The sequence below is a fragment of the Panthera uncia genome, chromosome C2, assembly GCF_023721935.1.
Source record: "Panthera uncia isolate 11264 chromosome C2, Puncia_PCG_1.0, whole genome shotgun sequence".
Classification (NCBI taxonomy): Eukaryota; Metazoa; Chordata; class Mammalia; order Carnivora; family Felidae; genus Panthera; species Panthera uncia.
This window is the reverse complement of record NC_064810.1, coordinates 123,378,494-123,400,302: the sequence shown is the minus strand read 5'-3', so window position 1 is coordinate 123,400,302 and position 21,809 is coordinate 123,378,494. Positions and strand designations below refer to the sequence as shown.

Genomic DNA, 21,809 nt, shown 5'->3' with positions numbered 1-21,809 from the left:
ACTGAGTCACATGATCCCACCTAACTACAGGGGTGACTGGGAAATGTAGTATAGCAATGTGCTAATGAAGGAAAGGAGAACACAGATCTTAATGAGCACTAGCAGTCTCTGTCACAGTGTATACTAGATTAGAACTTCTTGCTTAAAACTGTTTAAGAACTTTATTTAAAAAAATTTATTTTTAAGGTTCATTTTTGAGAGAGACAGAAGGAGTGAGTAGGGAAGGGGCAGAGAGAGAGGGAGAGAATCCCAAGCAGGCAACGCACTGTCAGCACAAAGCCTGATGTGGGGCTTGAACTCACGAATTGTGTGAGATCATGACCCGAGCCGAAACCAAGAGTCGGATACTTAGCTGACTGAGGGAGCCACCTAGGTACCCCTAAGGACTTTTTTTAATGCATAGAACAAAACTGGCCTATGTCTGTTTCATCCTTACTTTGTATCACTTTTTCCTTTATTATTCTCAAGCCACATTAGACTAGGTCATTTCTCAAAACACGCCAGGCTTTTTCCCTCCTAGAACCTATGTGTTTTGTGGTTTCCTTTGCTTAGAGAACTCTAAATATTTACATGACTCTCTCCTTTTCATCTTAAAATGTCAGCTAAATTCCATCTCTAACTAAATTTCTGAAGTAGCCCTTCTAGTTCTGTCCCTTACGAAAGCAATGTGTTTGTATGTATCATAGCATTTGTCACAATCTATAATTTTTTATGTGAACATTTTGTTTGCTTTTCCTGTGTCCTCTGCTAGAAAGAGATGTCTTTTTTTCTCACTGTTCAATCTCTGCTGCCCAGCCAGTACTTAGCATATGCTAGTCATTTCATAAGTGTGTTGTATGAATGAAAGACTATTTATTATACACAAACCAAAGTGGAGAGACCAGAGTGAATAATAACGAAGAGCTCATGATAATTTAGATGAATTGCTGAGGACTTGGGTTTTAGTGGAGTCTGTATCAGTGGAACCAAAAAGGATGAATGAGGGACATTTCAAAGGAAAACACAACAGAAATTGCTGTGTGACTTAAGCGGGGGAGTCTGGGTGAATGGGATGATGATGCTTTGTGATTACCAGAGGTGAGTAAGAAGGTTAGAAGAGTTGGCCTTTTGGAGATTATAACTGGTTAGGATTGTTGCATGTTGAATTTGAGGTATTGAAAGAAGAAATGTTGAGGAATAGTAGTTTGGATTAGAGAACACAATTGGAATTGCAGACTTGGGAGTCAACCGGCCAATAGTGATAAGATGAAGCCATAAAAATGGATGATCTGGGGCACCTGGGTGGCTTAATCAGTTAAGCGTCTGACTCTTGGTTTTGGCTCAGATCATGATCCCAGGGTTGTGGGATTGAGCCTGTGTCCGGCTCTGCACTAAGCGTGAAGCCTGCTTGAGAGTCTCTCTCAACCTCCCCCTCCCCGTTTTTCCACCCTCCCCCCCTTCATGCTTGCCCGTTCTGCGCGCGCGCGCACACACACACACACACACACACACACACACACACAAATAGAAGATCTGTTGGGAGGGAGGGTATACATTGAGAAGAGCAAATGACTCAAGGGGAGAAAAAAGAGGAGCCACAAATAGAGACCAGGAGGAGTAGGTGGAGAGGGAGGAAGAGAACCAATTTAGTATAGGGTTAAGGAAACCAGAAAAGAGTTTCAGGAAAGAGTGATGGTTAGCTTGGGTGCTTCTAGTATGGCTATTCCTTGTGATACGTATTTGAAGGTTCTAAAGTGTTAGAACCTTCATTAACCTTTCATTAAGGTTATAAAATGGTGATATTAATACCTACTTCTTAAGATTGTTGTGAGGATTATTAATATATTGTATTAAAAACACTTAATATACTTAAATTCATGCACCATGTCCAATAAACATTTTGAAGTAAAATACAATGGGACAGTACAGTTAGGGATTAAGGAGCATTAAGGAGTTTGCAGAGGGAGAAAAAAGTACTGGTCTTCTGTAGCAACTTTAGAGTTATATTCTTAAATGTTATAGTAAGTTAAAATTGTACTAAAAGTTTATATAGAGATACCACTTAAGAATTTTTGTTGAAATGTTTTTAGTAGGAATTGTGTCATCACAATGGTTATTTTTCTTAACCATATCGGTTTATTCAGTCTTATTCTGGAAGCATTTATAATGCACATGCCCCTTGGAAAGTCATTGTCCTTTAAGATAGTTTGAATAAATTATTATTTAACATTTAAATGGAGGTATATTTAAATAAAGAGTAGAGTATATTTAAATTGGAAGCATAGTTTAATATGTCAGATTGCACTAATACCAGCTTAAAGCATCTGACTCTCTTTGGTGGTGGAACTTCACTTGTGGATAGTATGGAGAAATTCCAATTGTTGCAGGATTCTATCTCCAGCTGAACAAGTATGAGAGTCATTAACACAAGGGAAAATGGAAGCTTTCTTGCATTCCTTTTTATTCTCATCTTTTAAAGTTTGTTCATCTTTTTGTTTAGGGTACTTGGGTGGGTTAGCTGATTAGAGTTTGGTACTATATCATATCTTGTATCATCAGTCATTATATATGAAATATATTCATATCTTAACATCTATTATAATGGAAAAAAGTAAGATGTTGCCTTTCTCATGATCAGTAGCAGTCTAAGAATAAAACTTTGGAATAAAGGATAAGGTAGAAGGCAAATAGGTAAAGAAAGAAGACACAAGGGGAGACATAAAGAAGTTGAGAGATAATTGGTGAAAAGAGCTGTTTAAATTTATCTTTCCTTTGCATTGGGTTTTAACTTGCTGTGAATTAGCAGTTGAGAATTGCTTTGTCATGTAAGCGTCCATTGGCTGATGAATGGATAAAGATGTGGTATATAGATACAATAGAATATTTTATTCAGCCATTACAAAGAAGGAAATCGTGCCATTTGCAATGACATGGATGGAGCTAGAAAGCATTAATGCAAAGTGAAAAAAGTCAGAGAAAGATAAATACCAGATGATTTCACTTACATGTAGAATTTAAGAACCAAAACAAATGAGGGAAGCCTGGGTGACTCGGTTGGTTAAGCATCTGACTTTGGCTCAGGTATGATCTCATGGTTCATGAGTTCGAGTCCCTTGGGCTCTGTGCTGACAGCTCAGAGCCTGGAGCCTTCCTTGGATTCTGTGTCTCCTCTCTCTGCCCTTCTCCCACTTGTGCTCTCTCTTTCTCTCAAAAATAAATAAACAAACAAACAAAAAAAAAACCAGAGCAAGGGAAAAAAAATAGACAAGCCAAGAAACAGACTCTTAACTATAGAGAACATACTGATGGTTAACAGAAGGGAGGTGAGTAGGGGGATCCGTGAAATAGGTGATGGGGATTAAGGAGTGCACTTGTAATGAGCACTGGGTGATGTATGGAATTGTTGAAACACTATATTGTATGCCTGAAATTAATATTATACTATATGTTAACAATATTGGAATTAAAATAAAATAAAATAGCTTTGCCATTAAAATATAATTGGTGACTTTTAGGTTATTTGCTACCCAGGGGAGACATGGCTTCCTAATTGTAAAATTCACATATAAGTATCATTGAATTTATATCCATACAATTGGTGGTGGAATTTTTAGCATTAGGTAGGAGGATAAGGGAGGGAAGGACAGCCATATAGCAGTTACTATACTAAGTGTTTTATGTATTATTTTGTTTAGTTTTCATAGCCACCCATAGGTAGATGTTACTGAAGCTCAGAGAGTTTAGGTAACTTGCTCAGTGTCACACAGATAATAAATGGCAGAGCAAGAATTTAAACTCTGGTGTTTCTGTCCTCTCTTAGTTATCTTTTATTTATCCCTTTGCTTCATTTTACAATTCCATTCAGTCACTTGTTGGTCTGTTGGCTTAAAAGAAAAAAAAAAGCTCTTTTGAGATACAATTCACCCATTTAAAGTGTACGATTCAGTGGCTTTTAGTATTTTCAGAGTTTTGCAACCATCACCACAATTTAGTACATTTGCATCACACCTTAAAGAAACCACATTCCTATTAGTCATCACTCTTTAGCTTCCCCTACTCCCAGCCCTAGGCAACCATTAATCTGCTTTCTGTCTTTATGGATTTGTTCATTCTGGACATTTCATGTAAATGGAATCATACAATATGTAGTCCTTTGTGACTGGCTTCTGTCACTTACCATAATGTTTTTAAGATTCATCCATGTTAAAACATGTATCAGAACTTCATTCCTTGTTATTGCTAAATAATATTCCATTGTATAGATATACCACTTTTTTAAAGTTTATTTATTTATTTTGAGAGAGAGACAGCTCTAGTGGGGGAGAGCCAGAGAGAGAGGGAGGGAGAGAGATAAACAATCTCAAGCAGGCTCCTCACTTTCAGCTCAGAGCCCAGTGTAGGGCTTGAACTCCTAAAACCTGAGCTGAAACCGAGTCAGATGCTTAACTGACTGAGCCACCCGGGCACCCCTGGATATACCACATTTTATCTATCTACTTATCAGTTGATGAACATTTGTGTTGTTTCTCCCTTTTATGGGAGAAACTATTACTATTATGAGTAATACTGCTATGAACATTTATTTTTTTATTGTAGTAGAATATACATAACATAAAGTGTATAGTTCTGTGGCTTAAAGTACATTCACACTGTTGTACAACCATTATGACCATATATTTCCAGAACTTTTTCATCTTCAATGAAATTCTATCCGTTAAACACTAAATTCCCATTCTTTCATTCCTCCAGCACCCGCCCTGGCAATCAACATTCTATTTTCAGTCTCTATGTATTTGACTACTCTAGGAACCTTATATAAGTAGAATCATCCAATATTTGTCCTTTTATAATTGGTTTATTTAACTTAATGTAATGTCATCACAGTTTATCCATATTATAGCAGGTGTCAAAATTTCCTTCTTTTAAAAGGCTAGTGATAAATCCCACTGATTGTATGCATCACATTTTATTTACCCATTCACCTATCGATAGACACTTGTTTGCTTCTGCTTTTTTGCTATTAGGAATAATTCTATTCTGAATATGGGTGTGTAAATATCTACTCATGACCCTGCTTTCATTTTTTTTTTTTTTTTTTTTTTTTTGCTGGATCATATGATAACTCTATTTTTGATACTTTGGGGAAATGGTAAACTGTTTTCCACAGTGACTGCACCATTTTGCATTCCTACCAGCAGTGCATAAGAGTTCTAATTTGCCCATGTCTTCCAACCCTTATTTTCTCTGTTTTGAAAATAGTTGTCCTAATATGTTACCTCATTATGGTTTTGATTTGCATTTTCCTAATGATTAGTGATGTTGAACATCCTGTTTTGTGCTTATTGGCCATTTGTATATCTTCTTTGGAGGAATACCTATTCAAGTCCTTTGCCCATTTTTTAATTAGATTGTTTGGTTTTTTGCTGTAGAGTTATAAGAGTTCTTTATGTATTCTGGATATTAATCCCCTATCATATGTATGACTTGCAATATTATTTCCCATTACATGATACACAAAAGAGTATAATTTTGATGATGTCCAGTTTATTTTTTTTGTTGCCCGTTCTTTTGGAGTCAGATCCAAGAAATTACTGCCAAATTCAGTGTTGTGATGCTTTTGCCTTGTTTTCTTCTAAGAGATTTATGCTTGCAGCTTATTTGTGTCTTTGATGCATTTTGAGTTCTTGTGGTTTATAGTGTAAGGTAAGGGTCCAACTTCATTTTATAAGTGTTTATGTGAATATATGTTTTCATTTATCTTGGCCATATAACTAGGAATGGAATTCCTAGGCTAAAGGTTAACTATGTTTAGACTTTGAGGAACTGCTGAGCTGTTTTCCAAATTGGCTGTACCATTTTACATTCCCACTAGCAGTATATGAAGGTTCTGGTTTCTCTGTTGCTTTTCAAATCCAAACCACATTACCTTCTGACTGGCTTATTTCAAAAATTTCCTTGGATGGCCTCTTTGGTGATAATCTCACAACTCTGTCTTTCTCTTGTCCTCTTTAAGCAGTCTTAATGCTGTACATTGTATCATAAAAAAATTGGAGGTGAAATGAACTATAATCATAGAAGTTAAACTATTTGTTTTTCAATTGATAAATAAAATTTGGCGAAGAGATTTGACTCCGTTTTAGAATGATAGTATCAAGACTAGATCCCTTACTTTGCATATAGCTTTCATTTATTTATTTATCAATTAAATTTTTAAAAATCTTTATTTTTGAGAGAAGGGGAGACAGAGCGCAAGCAGGGGAGGAACAGAGAGAGAAGGAGACACAGAATCCGAAGCAGGCTCCAGGCTCCAGGCTCCAGGCTCCAGGCTCCAGGCTCAAGGCTCCAAGCTGTCAGCACAGAGCCCGACGTGGGGCTCATACTCACGAACAGTGAGATCATGACCTGAGCCAAAGTTGGACTCTCAACCGACTGAGCCACCCAGGCGCCCCTATAGCTTTCATTTTATTAAATCATTGTGTTTCCCATTGATGTGTCTAAAACTCTTTACCTAACTGTGTTCACTAGTTTTCCTCCCCACCATCTCCCCTAAAGTAGTCTAAAAGCAAGGAGTTATGTGCAGGTAATTTATTTGACAGGTGATCCTAGGGAACAAGAATAAAGGACCAGGGTAAATAAGAAGGAAAGCTAGTACAAGAATGTATTATTGAATTACTCACTGCTGTGGCAACTAGGGCTCAGTTGTAGTGGGAACTTCTGAGAATATAGGTGCTTCTCAAATTGTCTCCTCATGGATGGACAGGAGTAAACTGTTGCCTGCTTTTGTTCTCCATTAGTTGGCAGTTGCCCTGGGGTAGTATAAAATCTTTTGCCTTCTCTTCACCACTTTAAGATTCCACACAAGAGCCAGCCAAGTGGGTTGGTTCCTTGTGCTGTCTCACTTCATGGCCTCAAAAGAGCCCCAGAGCAGAAAGCAAACGAATCCCAGTGTGTTCTGTGTGGGGAATAAGTCAAAACTTACCTGGAACCATTAGCCTGAGCTTATGACAGGTGTGGTGGTCAGAATAATGATCTCCCAAAGATGTCTATATCCTAATCCTCTAAACCCGTGAATATGTCACAAAAGAGACTTTGTAGATAGTGAGATTTTCCTGAATTATCTGGGTGGGCCCAGTGTAATCACAAAGAGCTTTGTTTTATAAGGGGGAGGCAAAAATGTCAGTCTAAGAAAGAGATATGATAATGGAAACAGAGATTTGTCATGAGGTGGCTGAGAGCCAAGGAGTATAGGCAGCTTCTAGAGTTTGGTATAGACAAGGAATGCATTTTCTCCTACAGTTCCTGAAGGAATGCAGACTTTGTAGTTCTGTGAAACCTGTTTTGAAATTCTTATCTTTAGAACTTTAAGATAACAAATTTGTGTTCTAAGCCACTAAATATATGGCAATTTGTTACACAGCAGTAGGAGACTACTGTTAGAGCTAGCATCAAAGGAGAGACCGACAGCATGAAGGTGAAATAGAAGAGCTTTCTGACAGAATCCACCTCTTGCTGTTGGCCTATCCTTTGATGCTAGTGTATTAGTTTCCTACTGCTGTTTAGCAAATTACCACAAATCTACTTCTTGCTCTGCTCAGATCTACTTGGATCTAATTCACTGCAGGCTCTTCAACAGAAATTTAAGAAGGGTTACTGGTGCAAGCTAGTACTGCCTGCTGCTGCATCTGTTATTGAAGCAGGAATAAGTATTCATAATTTCCTTCTTTCACCACCCATTCTCTATTTCCCTTATGCTAGGCTAGCAGTTCAGCTACTTTAAGTTGCTTGTGACTTCTAGACTTTCATTCTTGAGGGATTTGAGCCTTTAGTTGCCTTACCCTTTTTGAGCCATGGTTGCTGCAACATTCTGTTTACTGTAATACCAAGTATGGAAACATTCTGAGTTTCAGACAGACTGTTCCCTACCCCAGTTGTGTACAACTCCTAATGACAATCAGAGTCAGTTATCATTGCTAGTATAGTTTTTCCTTCCTTTGCCTGCTAGTCTATCAACATGAGGAGCCCAAAATGACCAAGTAGTGGTCATACCTTTTTAGTTTAATGGAACCCTCACTGTCCTCTGGTGGAAGCAGTACCCTCAGGACTTCTAATATATGAGAAGTTGTAAATCATGGGAAGGGGAAACTCAGATTCCACAAGTGAGTTACTGGCATTGATGGTGGAAAGTGTCGATCCAACTTGTGCCCCTTGGTTTCTGGACTTATGTATCCTAGATATTAGGGATATAACACCATAGCTAATGGTTCAGTGCATATACTGCATCCTAGGAGACCAACAAGGTGACTGTTTAGCTGAACTTTTAGTATACCATTCCATCATTTTATTAGTCTGACAGTTTCTTGGTGATGTTATATGTGGTAGGACCACTGGATGCCATGGTCATATGCTTCACCATTAAATAGATCTTTTGGTTTGGGGTGATGTTGAGATGGATTTTGATAAAGCAAGCATTTTGAAGCCATTGGACGATGGTTCTGGGCAGAGGTACTGTTGAGGGACACTTTGGATAGGGAAGGCAATATCATTTAAGTAAGTGTAAATTCTGCTGCCTTCCACAGTGCTAGAGTCCCAACCCCATTACGCCACCTGATCAGCTTTATGTCTGATAAGTTGCTGTGTGTATTTTGCAGTGATCCTAATCCTACTAGAATTTTTTCAGTTTTAGTAAGCTTTTTTATTATATTTTTCAAAAAGTAAATTGATGTTTTTGATAACAAGGATCTGAGGAACGTGAGTTTTAAATTTTAATATGGTCACTTGTATGACTTTATTTATAAGGAATTCAAGAAAAGGCAAACTATAGTGACGGAAGGCCCATCAGTAGTTGCTAGGGGGAGAGGATTGACTATAAAGGGGCACAAGGGAACTTTTTGAGCGATAAAAATGTTTTAGAGCTTCATTGTGGTATAAGTTACACAAATGTAACACAAAATGTATTTTGTACATTTATTAAGATTCATTAGATCTTTCAGCGACTGCGAAGCTGGGAAGATCTGCCTGGGCCAGGGACATAACGATCTCCTTGTCCTCCTCCCCTTGAACCTTTCTCCAAAGTTCCTCAATAAAATGGTTTGATCACCCCCCCCCCTCCAGAAAAAGACTCATTAAACTCTATACTGTTTTTAAAAAAAATATTTTTAAAAATATTTATTTATTTTTGAGAGAGAGTGTGAGTGGGGAAGAGTCAGAGAAAGAGGGAGACACAGAACTCCAAGCAGGCTCCAGGCTCTGCTCTGTCAGCATAGAGCCTGACATGGGGCTTGGGCTCACAAACTGTGAGATTATGACCTGAGCTGAAGTCGGATGTTTAACTGACTGAGCCACCCAGGCACCCCTTATTAAACTCTGCACTTAAAATCAGTGTAGATTAAGTCTCTCAACTTATTTGAAGGAAAGAAGAGGATTTAATGTACTCATTTTTCAATCTTTTCCATGTTTATTTCCTTTTAGGTAATAATTTTTGATTCTTAGGTTTGAGAAATTCTTCCCTTCTCTGGGATTATCTTGAAATATAACCAGGATGTTTTAATCAGGTAGAGTAAGACCCACAGAATAGAAATGACTGTCAGAAGGAAGAAGGTTTTTCTCAGTTTCCTAGCAACTGGAGACACAGCATTCCATGCCACATCATGGTGCCACATGGAGAAGCACCAAGGTTGGTCAGGAGGCAGAAGGAGCAAGGGGAAAGCATGTCCAGAGCCTTTATTGTGGTTAAGCGGGAAGGAATGGATGAGGCAGGGTAGGCAAGCCTGAGCAAGTTGAGGTTTGGATAATTTGAATAATTTATAGCTCTGGGTGATAGGATTTGTCTCTGGCTGTCTAGTACCTGGCCCCAGGGTGAGTTAGAACAGTGGGAATACAGGTTTAGTATGTGAGAATTTTTGAAAGGAGATGATAGGTAGGGGGTATAGGCTTTGGATTACTTGGTTATGTATCAGAAATGTGCTCTCAGGCAAATTGTCATCTAGGCATTAGGTAAACCTGGGAGGGAGAGTCCCTCTCTGGGTCCAAAGGACCCTGCTATGTCAGACCATCATAAATATAGAAAAAAAAAAAAAAACATGACTAATACACTTCTGCTTTCTTTTGATTTACTTAGTTGTCTTTTTCTCGTTTCTTGATTTAAAATGTATTAGTTAAGTGGTGCCTGGGTGGTTCAGTTGGTTAGGCGTCAGACTTCAGCTCAGGTCATGATCTCACGGTTCATGAGTTCGAGCCCCACCTTGGGTTCTCTCCTGTCAGTGGGGACCTGCTTCAGATCATCTGTCCCCGTCTCTGCCCCTTTTCCACTCTCAAAAATAAATATTTTTAAAAAATGTCTTAGTTAAGCATATTCATTCATGCTGTTTAGTTACATGTACAAGAAGGCTATAATTTGAGTTGAATTACACATTTTGATAATGTAGTACTTTTATTGTTGCTCAGTTCTTATTTTATCATTTCTAGTGTGGTTTTCTTTTTTTGTTTTTGGTTTGTTTAGGAGTCCCTTTTTAAGTTTCCAAACATTTAAAAATGTTTTATTGGCAATATCAATATTATATTATGGGTGGAGAGTATAGTCTTAGGTATAAGTTCTTTGAAATTATTTTGTGTCTTTGTGACTCTTAATGCATGATCAATTTTTGAAAGTGTTCTTAGTTTGCTTGAACATAATTATATCCTTATTTTTTTGTTTGCTGAAAGATTCTCTATACAGCTGTCAGATTAGATTTACTCATTTTACTGGTCAAGTATTCTATATCCTTATTTATTTTTTGACTTTTTGTCTATCAGTTTTTAATATAACAAAATTAGAGACTCATGCAGTGGTTGAAGATTAATTTTTTTCTTGCAATTCTGGGAATTGTATGGAATCTTTAGATTGCTTTGGATAGTATTGACTGACATCTTGACATCTTAACATCTTAACAGTTTTAAGTCTTCCAGTCTATAAACATGGATGTTTTTCCACTTAGTTATGTCTTCTTTTTTCCTCTTTTTTAAAAATGTTTATTCATTTTTGAGAGAGAGAGAGAGAGCGTGAGCAGGGGAGGGGCAAAGAGAGGGGGAGACAGAGGATCCAGAGTGGGTTCTGGCTGACAACAGCAAGCGTAGAGTGGGGCTCGAACTCATGAACTGTGAGATCATGACCTGAGCCGAAGTTGGACGCTCAACTGACTGACCACCCAGGTGCCTCTTACGCTTTTTTAAATTTTAATTTAATTTAATTTTTTTTAATTTAATTTTTTTATTTTTTAAAGTTTACGTCCAAATTAGTTAGCATATAGTGCAAAAATGATTTCAGGAGTAGATTCCTTAGTGCCCCTTACCCATTTAGCCTATCTCCCCTCCCACAACCCCTCCAGTAACCCTCTGTTCGTTCTCCATATTTATGAGTCTCTTCTGTTTTGTCCCCCTCCCTGTATATTATTTTTGTTTCCCTTCCCTTACGTTCATCTGTTTTGTTCCTTAAAGTCCTCATATGAGTGAAGTCATGATTTTTGTCTTTCTCTAATTTCACTTAGCATAATACCTTCCAGTTCCATCCACGTAGTTGGAAATGGCAAGATTTCATTCCTTTTTGATTGTCGAGTAATACTCCATTGTATATGTATACCACATCTTCTTTATCCATTCATCTGTGGATGGACATTTGGGGTCTTTCCATACTTTGGCTATTGTTGATAGTGCTGCTATAAACATTGGGGTGCATGTGTCCCTTCGAAACAGCACACCTGTATCCCGTGGATAAATGCCTAGTAGTGCAATTGCTGGGTCGTAGGGTAGTTCTATTTTTAGTTTTTTGAGGAACCTCCATACCATTTTCCAGAGTGGCTGCACCAGCTTGCATTCCCACCAACAATGCAAAAGAGATCCTCTTTCTCTGCATCCTCACTGACATCTGTTGTTGCCTGAGTTGTTAATGTTAGCCATTCTGACAGGTGTGAGGTGGTATCTCATTGTGGTTTTGATTTGTATTTCCCTGATGATGAGTGATGTTAAGCATTTTTTCATGTGTCGGTTGGCCATCTGGATGTCTTCCTTGGAGAAGTGTCCATTCATGTCTTTTGCCCATTTCTTCACTGGATTATTTGTTTTTTGGGTATTGAGTTTGATAAGTTCTTTATAGATTTTGGATACTAACCCTTTATCTGATAATGTCATTTGCAAATATCTTCTCCCATTCTGTCGGTTGCCTTTTAGTTTTGCTAATTGTTTCCTTCGTTGTGCAGAAGGTTTTTATTTTGATGAGGTCCCAATAGTTCATTTTTGCTTTTGTTTCCCTTGCCTCTAGAGACATGTTGAGTAAGAAGTTGCTGCCAAGGTCAAAGAGGTTTTTGCCTGCTTTCTTCTCGAGGATTTTGATGGCTTCCTGTCTTATATTTAGATCTTTCATCCATTTTGAGTTTGTTTTTGTGTCTGGTGTAAGAAAGTTGTCCAGGTGCATTCTTCTGCATGTCGCTGCCAGTTTTCCCAGCACCCCTTGCTGAAGAGACTGTTTTTATTCCATTGGATATTCTTTCCTGCTTTGTCAAAGATTAGTTGGCCATATGTTTGTGGATCCATTTCTGGATTCTCTGTTCTGTTCCATTGATCTGAGTGTCTGTTCTTATGCCAGTACCGTACTGTCTTGATGATTACAGCTTTGTAGTATAGCTTGAAGTCTGGGATTGTGATGCCTCCTGCTTTGGTTTTCTTTTTCAAGATCACTTTCGCTAGTTGGGGTCTTTTCTGGTTCCATACAAATTTTAGGATTATTTATTCTAGCTCTGAAGAATGCTGATTTTACTTTGATAGGGATAGCATTGAATATGTAGATTGCTTTGGGTAGTATTGACATTTTAACAATATTTGTTCTTCCTATCCAGGAGCATGGAATCTTTTTCCATTTTTTTGTGTCGTCTTCAGTTTCTTTCATAAGCTTTCTATAGTTTTTAGTGTATAGATTTTTTACCTCTTTGGTTAGATTTATTCCTAGGTATTTTCTGTTTTTTTGTGCAACTGTAAATGGGATCGATTCCTTGATTTCTCTTTCTGTTGCTTCATTCTTGGCGTATAGGAATGCAACCGATTTCTGTGCGTTGATTTTGTATTCTGCAACTTTGCTGAATTCATGAATCAGTTCTAGAAGTTGTTTGGTGGAATCTTTAGGGTTTTCCATATAGAGTATCATGTCATCTGCGAAGGGTGAAAGTTTGACCTCCTCCTGGCTGATTTGGATGCCTTTTATTTCTTTGTGTTGTCTGATTGCAGAGGCTAAGACTTCCAATACTGTGTTGAATAACAGTGGCGAGAGTGGACATCCCTGTCTTGTTCCTGACCGTAAGGGGAAAGCTCTCAGTTTTTCCCCATTGAGGATGATATTAGCGCTGGGTCGTTCATATATGGCTTTTATGATCTCGAGGTATGCTCCTTCTGTCCCTACTTTCTTGAGGGCTTTTATCAAGAAAGGATGCTGTATTTTGTCAAATGCTTTCTCTGCATCTATTGAGAGGATTATATGGTTCTTGTCCTTTCTTTTATTGATGTGATGAATCACATTAATTGTTTTGTGGATATTGAAATAGCCCTGCATTCCAGGTATAAATCCCACTTGCTCATGGTGAATAATTTTTTTAATGTATTGTTGAAGCCGGTTGGCTAATATCTTGTTGAGGATTTTTGTGTCCATGTTCATCAGGGAAATTGGTCTATAGTTCTTCTTAGTGGGGTCTCTGGTTTTATAATCAAGGTAATGCTGGCTTCCTAGAAAGAGTTTGGAAGTTTTCCTTCCCTTTCTATTTTTTGGAACAGCTTCAAGAGAATAGGTGTTAACTGTTCCTTAAATATTTGGTAGAATTCCCCTGGAAAGCCATCTGGCCCTGGACTCTTGTTTTTTTGGGAGATTTTGATTATTAATTTGATTTCCTTACTGGTTATGGGTCTGTTCAAGTTTTCTTTTTCTTCTTCTTTCAGTTTTGGTAGTGTATATGTTTCTAGGAATTTGTCCATTTCTTCCAGATTGTCAATTTTATTGGCATATAATTGCTCATAATACTCTCTTATTATTGTTTTTATTTCTACTGTGTTGGTTGTGATCTCCTTTCATTCTTGGTTTTATTTTTTTGGGTCCTTTTTTTTTTTTTTTTTTTGATCAAACTGGCTAGTGGTTTATCAATTTTGTTAATTCTTTCAAAGAACCAGCTTCTGTTTTCATTGATCTGTTCTACTGTTGGTTTTTTTTTTGTTTGTTTGTTTCGGTAGCATTAATTTCTGCTCTAATCTTTATTATTTCCTGTCTTCTGCTGGTGTTGGGTTTTATTTGCTGTTCTTTTCCCAGCTCCTTAAGGCGTAAGGTTAGGTTGTGTATCTGAGATCTTTCTTCCTACTTTAGGAAGGCCTGGATTGCTATATACTTTCCTCTTATGACCACCTTTGCTGCGTCCCAGAGGTTTTAGGTTGTGGTGTTATCATTTTCACTGACTTCCATATACTTTTTAATTTCCTCTTTAAATTCTTGGTTAGCCCATTCATTCTTTAGTAGGATGTTCTTCAGTCTCCAATATTTGTTACCTTTCCAACTTTTTTCTTGTGGTTGATTTCGAGTTTCTTAGTGTTGTGGTCTGAAAATATGCACAGTATGATCTCGATCTTTTTGTACTTACTTAGGTCTGATTTGTGTCCCAGTATGTGCTCTTCTCTGGAGAATGTTTTATGTGTACTCGTGAAGAATGTGCATTCTGCTGCTTTAGGATGAAATGTTCTGAATATATCTGTTAAGTCCATCTGGTCCAGTGTATCATTCCAAGCCATTGTTTCCTTGTGGATTTTTTCATTAGATCTGTCCATTGCTGTGAGTGGGGTGTTGAAGTCTCCTACTATTATGGTATTACTATCCATGAGTTTATGTTTGTGATTAATTGATTTATATATTTGGGTGCTCGCACATTTGGCGCATAAATGTGTACAATTGTTAGGTCTTCTTGGTGGATAGACCCCTTGATTATGATATAATGCCCTTCTGCATCTCTTGATGCAGTCTTTATTTAACGTCTAGATTGTCTGATATAAGTATGGCTACTCCAGCTTTCTTTTGTTGACCATTAGCATGATAGATGGTTCTCCATCCCCTTACTTTCAATCTGAAGGTGTCTTTAGGTCTAAAGTGGGTCTCTTGTAAACAGCATCTAGATGGATCTTGTTTTCTTATCCACTCTGTTACCCTTTGTCTTTTGATTGGAGCATTGAGTCCATTGATGTTTAGAGTGAGTACTGAAAGATGAATTTATTGCCGTTATGATGCTTGTAGAGTTGGAGTTTCTGGTGGTGTTCTCTGGTCCTTTGTAATCTTTGTTGCTTTTGATATGTATATATATCGATACATATATATATATGTATCGATATATATATCGATACATATATATATATTTTTTTTCATCTTTTCTCCCCTCAAAGAGTCCCCCTTAAAATTTCTTGCAGGGCTGGTTTAGTGGTCACAGACTCCCTTTAATTTTTGTTTGTCTGGGAAACTTTTTCTCTTTCCTCCTATTCTGAATGACAGCCTTGCTGGATTAAGAATTCTTGGCTGCATATTTTTCTGATTCAGCACACTAAATACATCCTGCCACTCCTTTCTGATCTGCCAAGTTTCTGTGGATAGGTCTGCTGCAAACCTGATGTATCTTCTCTTGTAGGTTAGGGACTTTTTTTCCCTTGCTGCTTTCTTGATTCTCTCCTTGCCTGAGTGTTTTGTGAATTTGAGTATGATATGCCTTGTTGATGGTCGGTTTTTGTTGAATCTAATGAGGGTCCTCTGTGCTTCCTTGATTTTGATGTCTGTGTCTTTCTCCAGGTTAGGAAAGTTTTCCGCTATGATTTGCTTACATAACCCTTCTACCCCTGTTTCTCTCTCTTCCTCTTCTGGGACCCCTATGATTCTGATGTTCCTTTTTAATGAGTCACTGATTTCTCTAATTCTTAAATTGTGCTCTTTTGCCTTAATCTCCCTCTTCTTTTCTGCTTCATTATTCCCTATAAGTTTGTCCTCTGTATCACTGATTATCTCTTCTGCCTCATCCATCCTTGCCGCCGCTGCATTCTTCCCGTGATTGCAGCTTAGTTATCGCATTTTTAATTTCATTCTGTTTTTTACTTCTTTTATCTCTGCAGAAAGGGATTCTGATCTATTTTTGACTCCAGCTCGTATTCTTATTATCATGATTCCAAATTCTGGTTCAGACGTCTTGCTTGTATCTTTGTTGGCTAAATCCCTGGCTGTCATTTCTTCGTGCTTTTTTGGGGTGAATTCCTTCATTTTTGTAATTTTGAAGGGAGAAAAGAAATTAATGAGGTAGAAAAATTTTAATTAAAATTAAAATATTAAAAACACACACGCACACACAGAAATCGAATAAATGATGCTAGATCCTAGGTGTGTTTTGGTCTGGGTGTTGAAAGTGGTTTGACAGATTAGAGGGAAAAATGGGGGGTGGAAGGAAGTCATTTGAGAATCTGAAAAAATGAATACACTGAAGTACACTAAAATGAGATGATGGGAGTAAAATAGAATTTGAAAAAATGTACGCAAAGGGAAGAATGTAGTAGAAAAAAATAAAAATATTTTTAAAAAAATTAAAAATAAAAATGAATTTTTTTTTCTGTATTCAAGAAAAAGAAACGAGAAAGAGAAAAAAGGACAAAATAGAAAAAAAAGGAAGTCGTTTGAAAATTTGAAAAGTTGAATACACTGAAGTAGACTAACATAAAATGATGGAAGTAAAGTAGAATTTGAAAAAATTTACACAAAAATAAAAATATAGTAATAAAAATTAAAGAAAAATATTTTTAATAAAAATTGAAAATAAAAATGAATTTTTTCTCTTTCTGTATTCAAGAAAAAGAAGTGTAAAAGAGAAAAAAAAATTGAATAGATGAACCTGCTAACAGATTGAAGTACGACCGAAATTACTTCGTTTTCCCTTAGAGGTCAGACTGTGTAGCGCTTCATAGTCCATAAACTAGGCAGGCAGTGAGACTTGTGTTCTTGAAGAGCGAAGTTGGCCCAGTTGGGCGGGGCTCAGTTTAATGGCTCCGCTTTCCACTAGATGGTGCTGCTAGCCTACTGCGGGTAGAGTGTTGCGGTGCTGTAGGTGCGTTTGCGCATGTGTGGGAGCAGTGAAAATGGCACCACCCAGCTGCCCAGTCTCTAGTTTTGGAGCTCTGTTCTCCCGGATCAGCAGTTGTACACTCATCCGCTGTCTTCGCCTTTCGTCCACTCCTGCTTTTTCACTGTCCGTGACCAGGCGCCAGGCAGTACCTCTCTCCTGAGTTTTGTCTCAGATGCGGCTGTTTTCCCCGCCCCCTTACTTCTGAAGGACTGTGGCTTTGACCCATTCTGCCCCTCTGCGGGAAGGGTCTCACCGAGCAATGGCTGAATGAGCAATGGTTGAATGTTGGCTGCACCCAGGAATGCTTGCTGGACCCTGCTGCTGCCAGTGCCACGAGACTGTGGCCAGGTGCCAGCCCGCCCCAGAAAAAGTTCACTAGATAGTGTAGCAGCAGCGTTTCAGGGATTATGGAAAATCACAACACACATCTGGCACCAGGCTTCACCCTTAACGACCTTGTTCCAGCAGCATCGAATGTGGCCGTTTTCTGGGGTCTGCTGGGATCAGGTGGCTTCAACAGTCTCTACCAAATGCCCTCCAGCAGTGGAACCGCTTTTCCCTGTATGGCCTGAGAACCTCCCGGACCCCACTCTGTTCCTGGGGATTCGCCCTTCCCACCAGAGCACCGCCAGGTATCAAGCTGTGGAATTGCAGCCTTTGCGCTCCCCTTGTTTACAGTCTTAATGGAATTTAAATCGTCTCCTTTCTCCTTTCTCCTTTCTCCTTTCTCCTTTCTCCTTTCTCCTTTCTCCCTTTTTAGTTTAGCCCCTGCGGCTGTTTCCAGTTTTCCCCTTTCTCTCCAGCTGCTTTTGGGGAGAGGTGCTTTTCTCATATTCTCTGCCCTCCCCCCACCCCCCGCCAGTCTCCGTCCTCTCTCCACTCGCAAAAGCACCTCCCTTCCTGCTCCTCACTCCCCAAGTTCACCTCTGCACCGCATACCTGCTGAATTCTGTGGTTCAGAATTTACCATTGCTCTTATGCTCTTGTAAATGGTAAATATTATTGCAATTATTATTGCCAGAAATTGGGCTTTAATGCATTAGTCTCATCTATTCTCTAGAAAGGAAAAATGTAGAGTTACAAACCAACGTTACAATAATAGTAATTTAGACTAGTGTTTTTAAAAATTGTTTATTAGTGTCTTAAATCTTACCAAAAACAAAAAAATAGAGTTGCAGACTGTATTTTCAATAATTCCATCTTTAAAATTTTTTTTTTTAATCTTTATTTTTGAGAAAGAGAGACAGAGTGCCTGCAGGGGAGGAACAAAGAGAGAAGGAGACACAGAATCCAAAGCTGGCTGTAGGCTGTGAACTGTCAGCGCAGAGCTGATGTGGGGCTTGAACCCATGAACCGTGAGACCATGACCTGAGCTGATGTCGGATGCTTAACTGGCTGAGCCACCCAGGCTCCCTTCAATAATTCCATCTTTTATGATTGCTCATGTATTTACCTTTATTGAGATCTTTATTTCTTAATATGACTTGAGTTATTGTCTAGTATTATCTGGGAATGTCTTAATTTCTCCCTCACTTTTGAAGGACAGTGTTTTTTTTTTTTTAAAGCGATTACTTTTATTTCAATAAAATAGAAAAGACAAATGTACATCTTTCACAGTGTCACCACTTTAAAAAATAATACAGCAAATGTATCTCCTGAAGGTAAAATGAAGTTCAAGACCATGAGGTATCAGTGATTTTCCCCACTCAAGAAGTCACCAGGATAGAACCCTCCCCAGCTATTAAAATTGCTAAGACCTTGGTCAGGTTTGTGAGCTGTTCCTGATCATTTGGGTCCATAACAAATGAAAGGTCTGAGAGGGAAGGAAAAGGAACAGGAAAGGAAATTACAAATGAGGGAACTTTTGGCAACATTAACAAAGCTTACTATACCAAATTCATAATCTAAAAACACCCCTACCAAGCCCTGGGGTCTTGGAATGTAGTGGCACAGTGGCAGGGAGGCAGAGAAGAGACGGCAATGGTTATCCACGTTGACACAGAAGTAGAAAGATACCCTCAGAGTTGAGCAGCAAGTTATGGTGTTTTGTCCAGGATTCCCTGCAAAGTCCTTTAATCCAATTCTGAGAGTTTCCCACATCCACCTCCCAGTAATATTTGCCAGAGGTGAAGGCAGCCTGAGCTGCCCAGGAAGGCTTATACTGTGAACTCGCTGGACTGCGGCGCAGGTCTTGGTCAGGACAGCACTGCAAACGTCTCAGGTCTTCAAACAGAGGCACACGGTAATTCCTTATGTTATCATCAAATGTAATATACACTCGGAAGTTGTTAAGCCTTTCAGACATCCCAGTGATTGTCCACTCACTGAGCTGTGGGTCCACAGGCTGGGGCAAGTGCGCCTGCACTAACTGACTCCTTTTTATGATGTCTTCCAAATCCTGGAGCAGGTGCACATCTGCTTTGAGGCACATTTCCTTCAGCTCCTCATAGATTCTTTTCAGGAGTTTCCCCATTTGAAGCATTCTAGCTACATTTCTCCAGAGGCGATGAAAAATTATCTTGCCTTCAATTGCCAGGCTCTCTAAATGTTTTTGCTTTTCTTTGTGGAGGTATTGGTACACCTTAGGGTATTCAGCCTTGATCATCACCATCCTTAGATTTACAAAACCCTGCCATACTCTAAGTAAGTTGTACTCTTTGTTTATATTTCTCTGATTTCTCTGTTTTTCCAAATAGATTTCATTTGCATCAGAAGTTTCTCCCTGCAGTGCTCAGCGACCTGTGAAACTGGACAGTGTATGTGAGTGGTATGCCCTGGCGAATGAGAGCATTGCAAACACAGCAGGCTCTTGTCAGTTGGACAGAAGATATTCTTTAGTGCTTGGTGTATCCAACACACCTGCCTGGCAGACCTTGGTAACTGCTTGGCAACTGATTCTTTTTTAGCCCGAGCTTGTCCCTCAGCAGAAATAATGCTTTTGAAGTCCATGCATGGAGATACTGCCCTGCATACAGGGCAACAGGTAGGATGCTGGGGATCTTCCCACAGGAGGCAGAGACACGGAGTACAAAAGCTGTGTCCACAGTTAATGGTGACAGGGTCTGTGAAATAGTCCTTGCAGATGGAACAGATAAGCAGACTGGGGGCGCAGCGCACAAAAGTAGAATCCATGTTTCTTCCTGTCAGTCTTCTCCGGGAAGCTCTCTTGCCTGTTCCTGTCTGCCCCCACCACCCAGAACCCATGTTCTGTATCTCTACCTAAACTGTACAGGTTCAGGAAGAGGAGGATTTGGGTGGGAGAGGGCAAGAGAAGCTTCCCTTCTCATCTGTGCTGTTTCCTTTCTGAGCAAGAACTTGAAGGACAGTTTTGTCGAACATTGGATTTTAGTTGACAGTTTTTTATTTCAGTATTTTGAATATGTCAGTCTATGGTTGACCTTTGAACAACATGGATTTGAACTGTGTAGTAAACTTATATGCAGATTTGTTACTTTTTAATTTTAATTTTAATTTAATTTCTATTTATTTTTAAATTTACATCTGAGTTGGTTAGCATATAGTGCAATAATGATTTCAGGAGTAGATTCCAGTGATTCATCCCCTATGTATAACACCCAGTGCTCATCCCAACAAGTGTCCTCCTTAATGCCCCTTACCCATTTAGCCCATCTCCCCACCCACAGCCCCTCCAGCAACCCTCAGTTTGTTCTCTGTATTTAAGAGTCTCTTATGTTTTGTTCTCCTTGTTTTTATATTATTATTACTTCCCTTATGTTCATCATCTTAAATTCCTCATATGAGTGAAGTCATATGATATTTGTCTTTCTTGGACTAATTTCACTTAGCGTAATACCCCCTAGTTCCATCCACATAGTTGCAAATGGCAACATTTCTTTTTGATTGCTGAGTATTACTCCATTGTAAATATATACCACATCTTCTTTATCCATTCATCTGTTGATGGACATCTGGACTCTTTCCATACTTTGGCTATTGTCAATAGCAATGCTGTAAACATCGGGGTGCATGTGCCCCTTTGAAACAGCACACCTATATCCCTTAGATAAATATCTAGTAGTGCATTGCTGGGTTATAGGGTAGTTCTGTTTTTAATTTTTTGAGGAACTTCCATATCGTTTTCCAGAGTGGCTGCACTAGTTTGCATTTCCACCAGCAGTGCAAAAGAGATCCTCTTTCTCCGCATCCTTGCCAACATTTGTTGTTGCCTGAGATGTTCATTTTAGCCATTCTGACAGGTGTGAGGTGGTATCTCATTGTGGTTTTGATTTGTATTTCCCTGATGATGAGTGATGTTGAGCATTTTTTCACGTGTCTGTTAGCCATCTGGATGTCTTCTTTGGAGAAGCGTCCATTCATGTCTTTTGCCCATTTCTTCACTGGATTATTTGTTTTTTGGGTATTGAGTTTGATAAATTCTTTATAGATTTTGGATACTAGCTCTTTATCTGATATGTCATTTGCAAATATCTTCTCCCATTCTGTTGGTTTCCTTTTAGTTTTGCTGATTGTTTCCTTTGCTTTTTATGCAGGTTTTTAAAAATTTATTTTTAATGTTTTATTTTTTGAGAGACAAAGACAGAGTGCAAGCAGGGGAGGGGCAGAGAGAGGGAGAGAGAGGGAGACACACAGTTTGAAGCAGGCTCCAGGCTGCAAGCTGTCCATGTGGAGCCCATTGCTGGGCTTGAACCCACAAATGTGAGATCA

At 38.7% G+C, this 21,809-nt stretch overlaps 2 protein-coding genes across 7 annotated transcripts in view; one reads left to right on the top strand and one right to left on the bottom strand.

Annotated features, from left to right (window-relative positions):
- NCK1 (NCK adaptor protein 1) overlaps positions 1-21,809 on the top strand; it is a 98,592-nt gene that overhangs the window by 17,460 nt on the left and 59,323 nt on the right. Inside the window, exon 1 of one of the 6 annotated variants that reach the window (XM_049628777.1) lies at positions 20,015-20,106. The exons of the other annotated variants lie outside the window; for them this stretch is intronic. The gene's annotated coding sequence lies outside the window, so the exon portion shown is untranslated. Of the gene's footprint in view, positions 1-20,014; positions 20,107-21,809 lie in introns of those variants that run through there. 6 annotated transcript variants of the gene reach the window in all.
- On the bottom strand, positions 18,613-21,240 carry LOC125921304 (tripartite motif-containing protein 77-like). The gene is given in 3 exon segments (XM_049628772.1): positions 18,613-19,119; positions 19,121-19,811; positions 19,814-21,240. Coding segments are annotated over 3 exon segments (1,416 nt in total). The 5' UTR covers positions 20,328-21,240; the 3' UTR covers positions 18,613-18,908.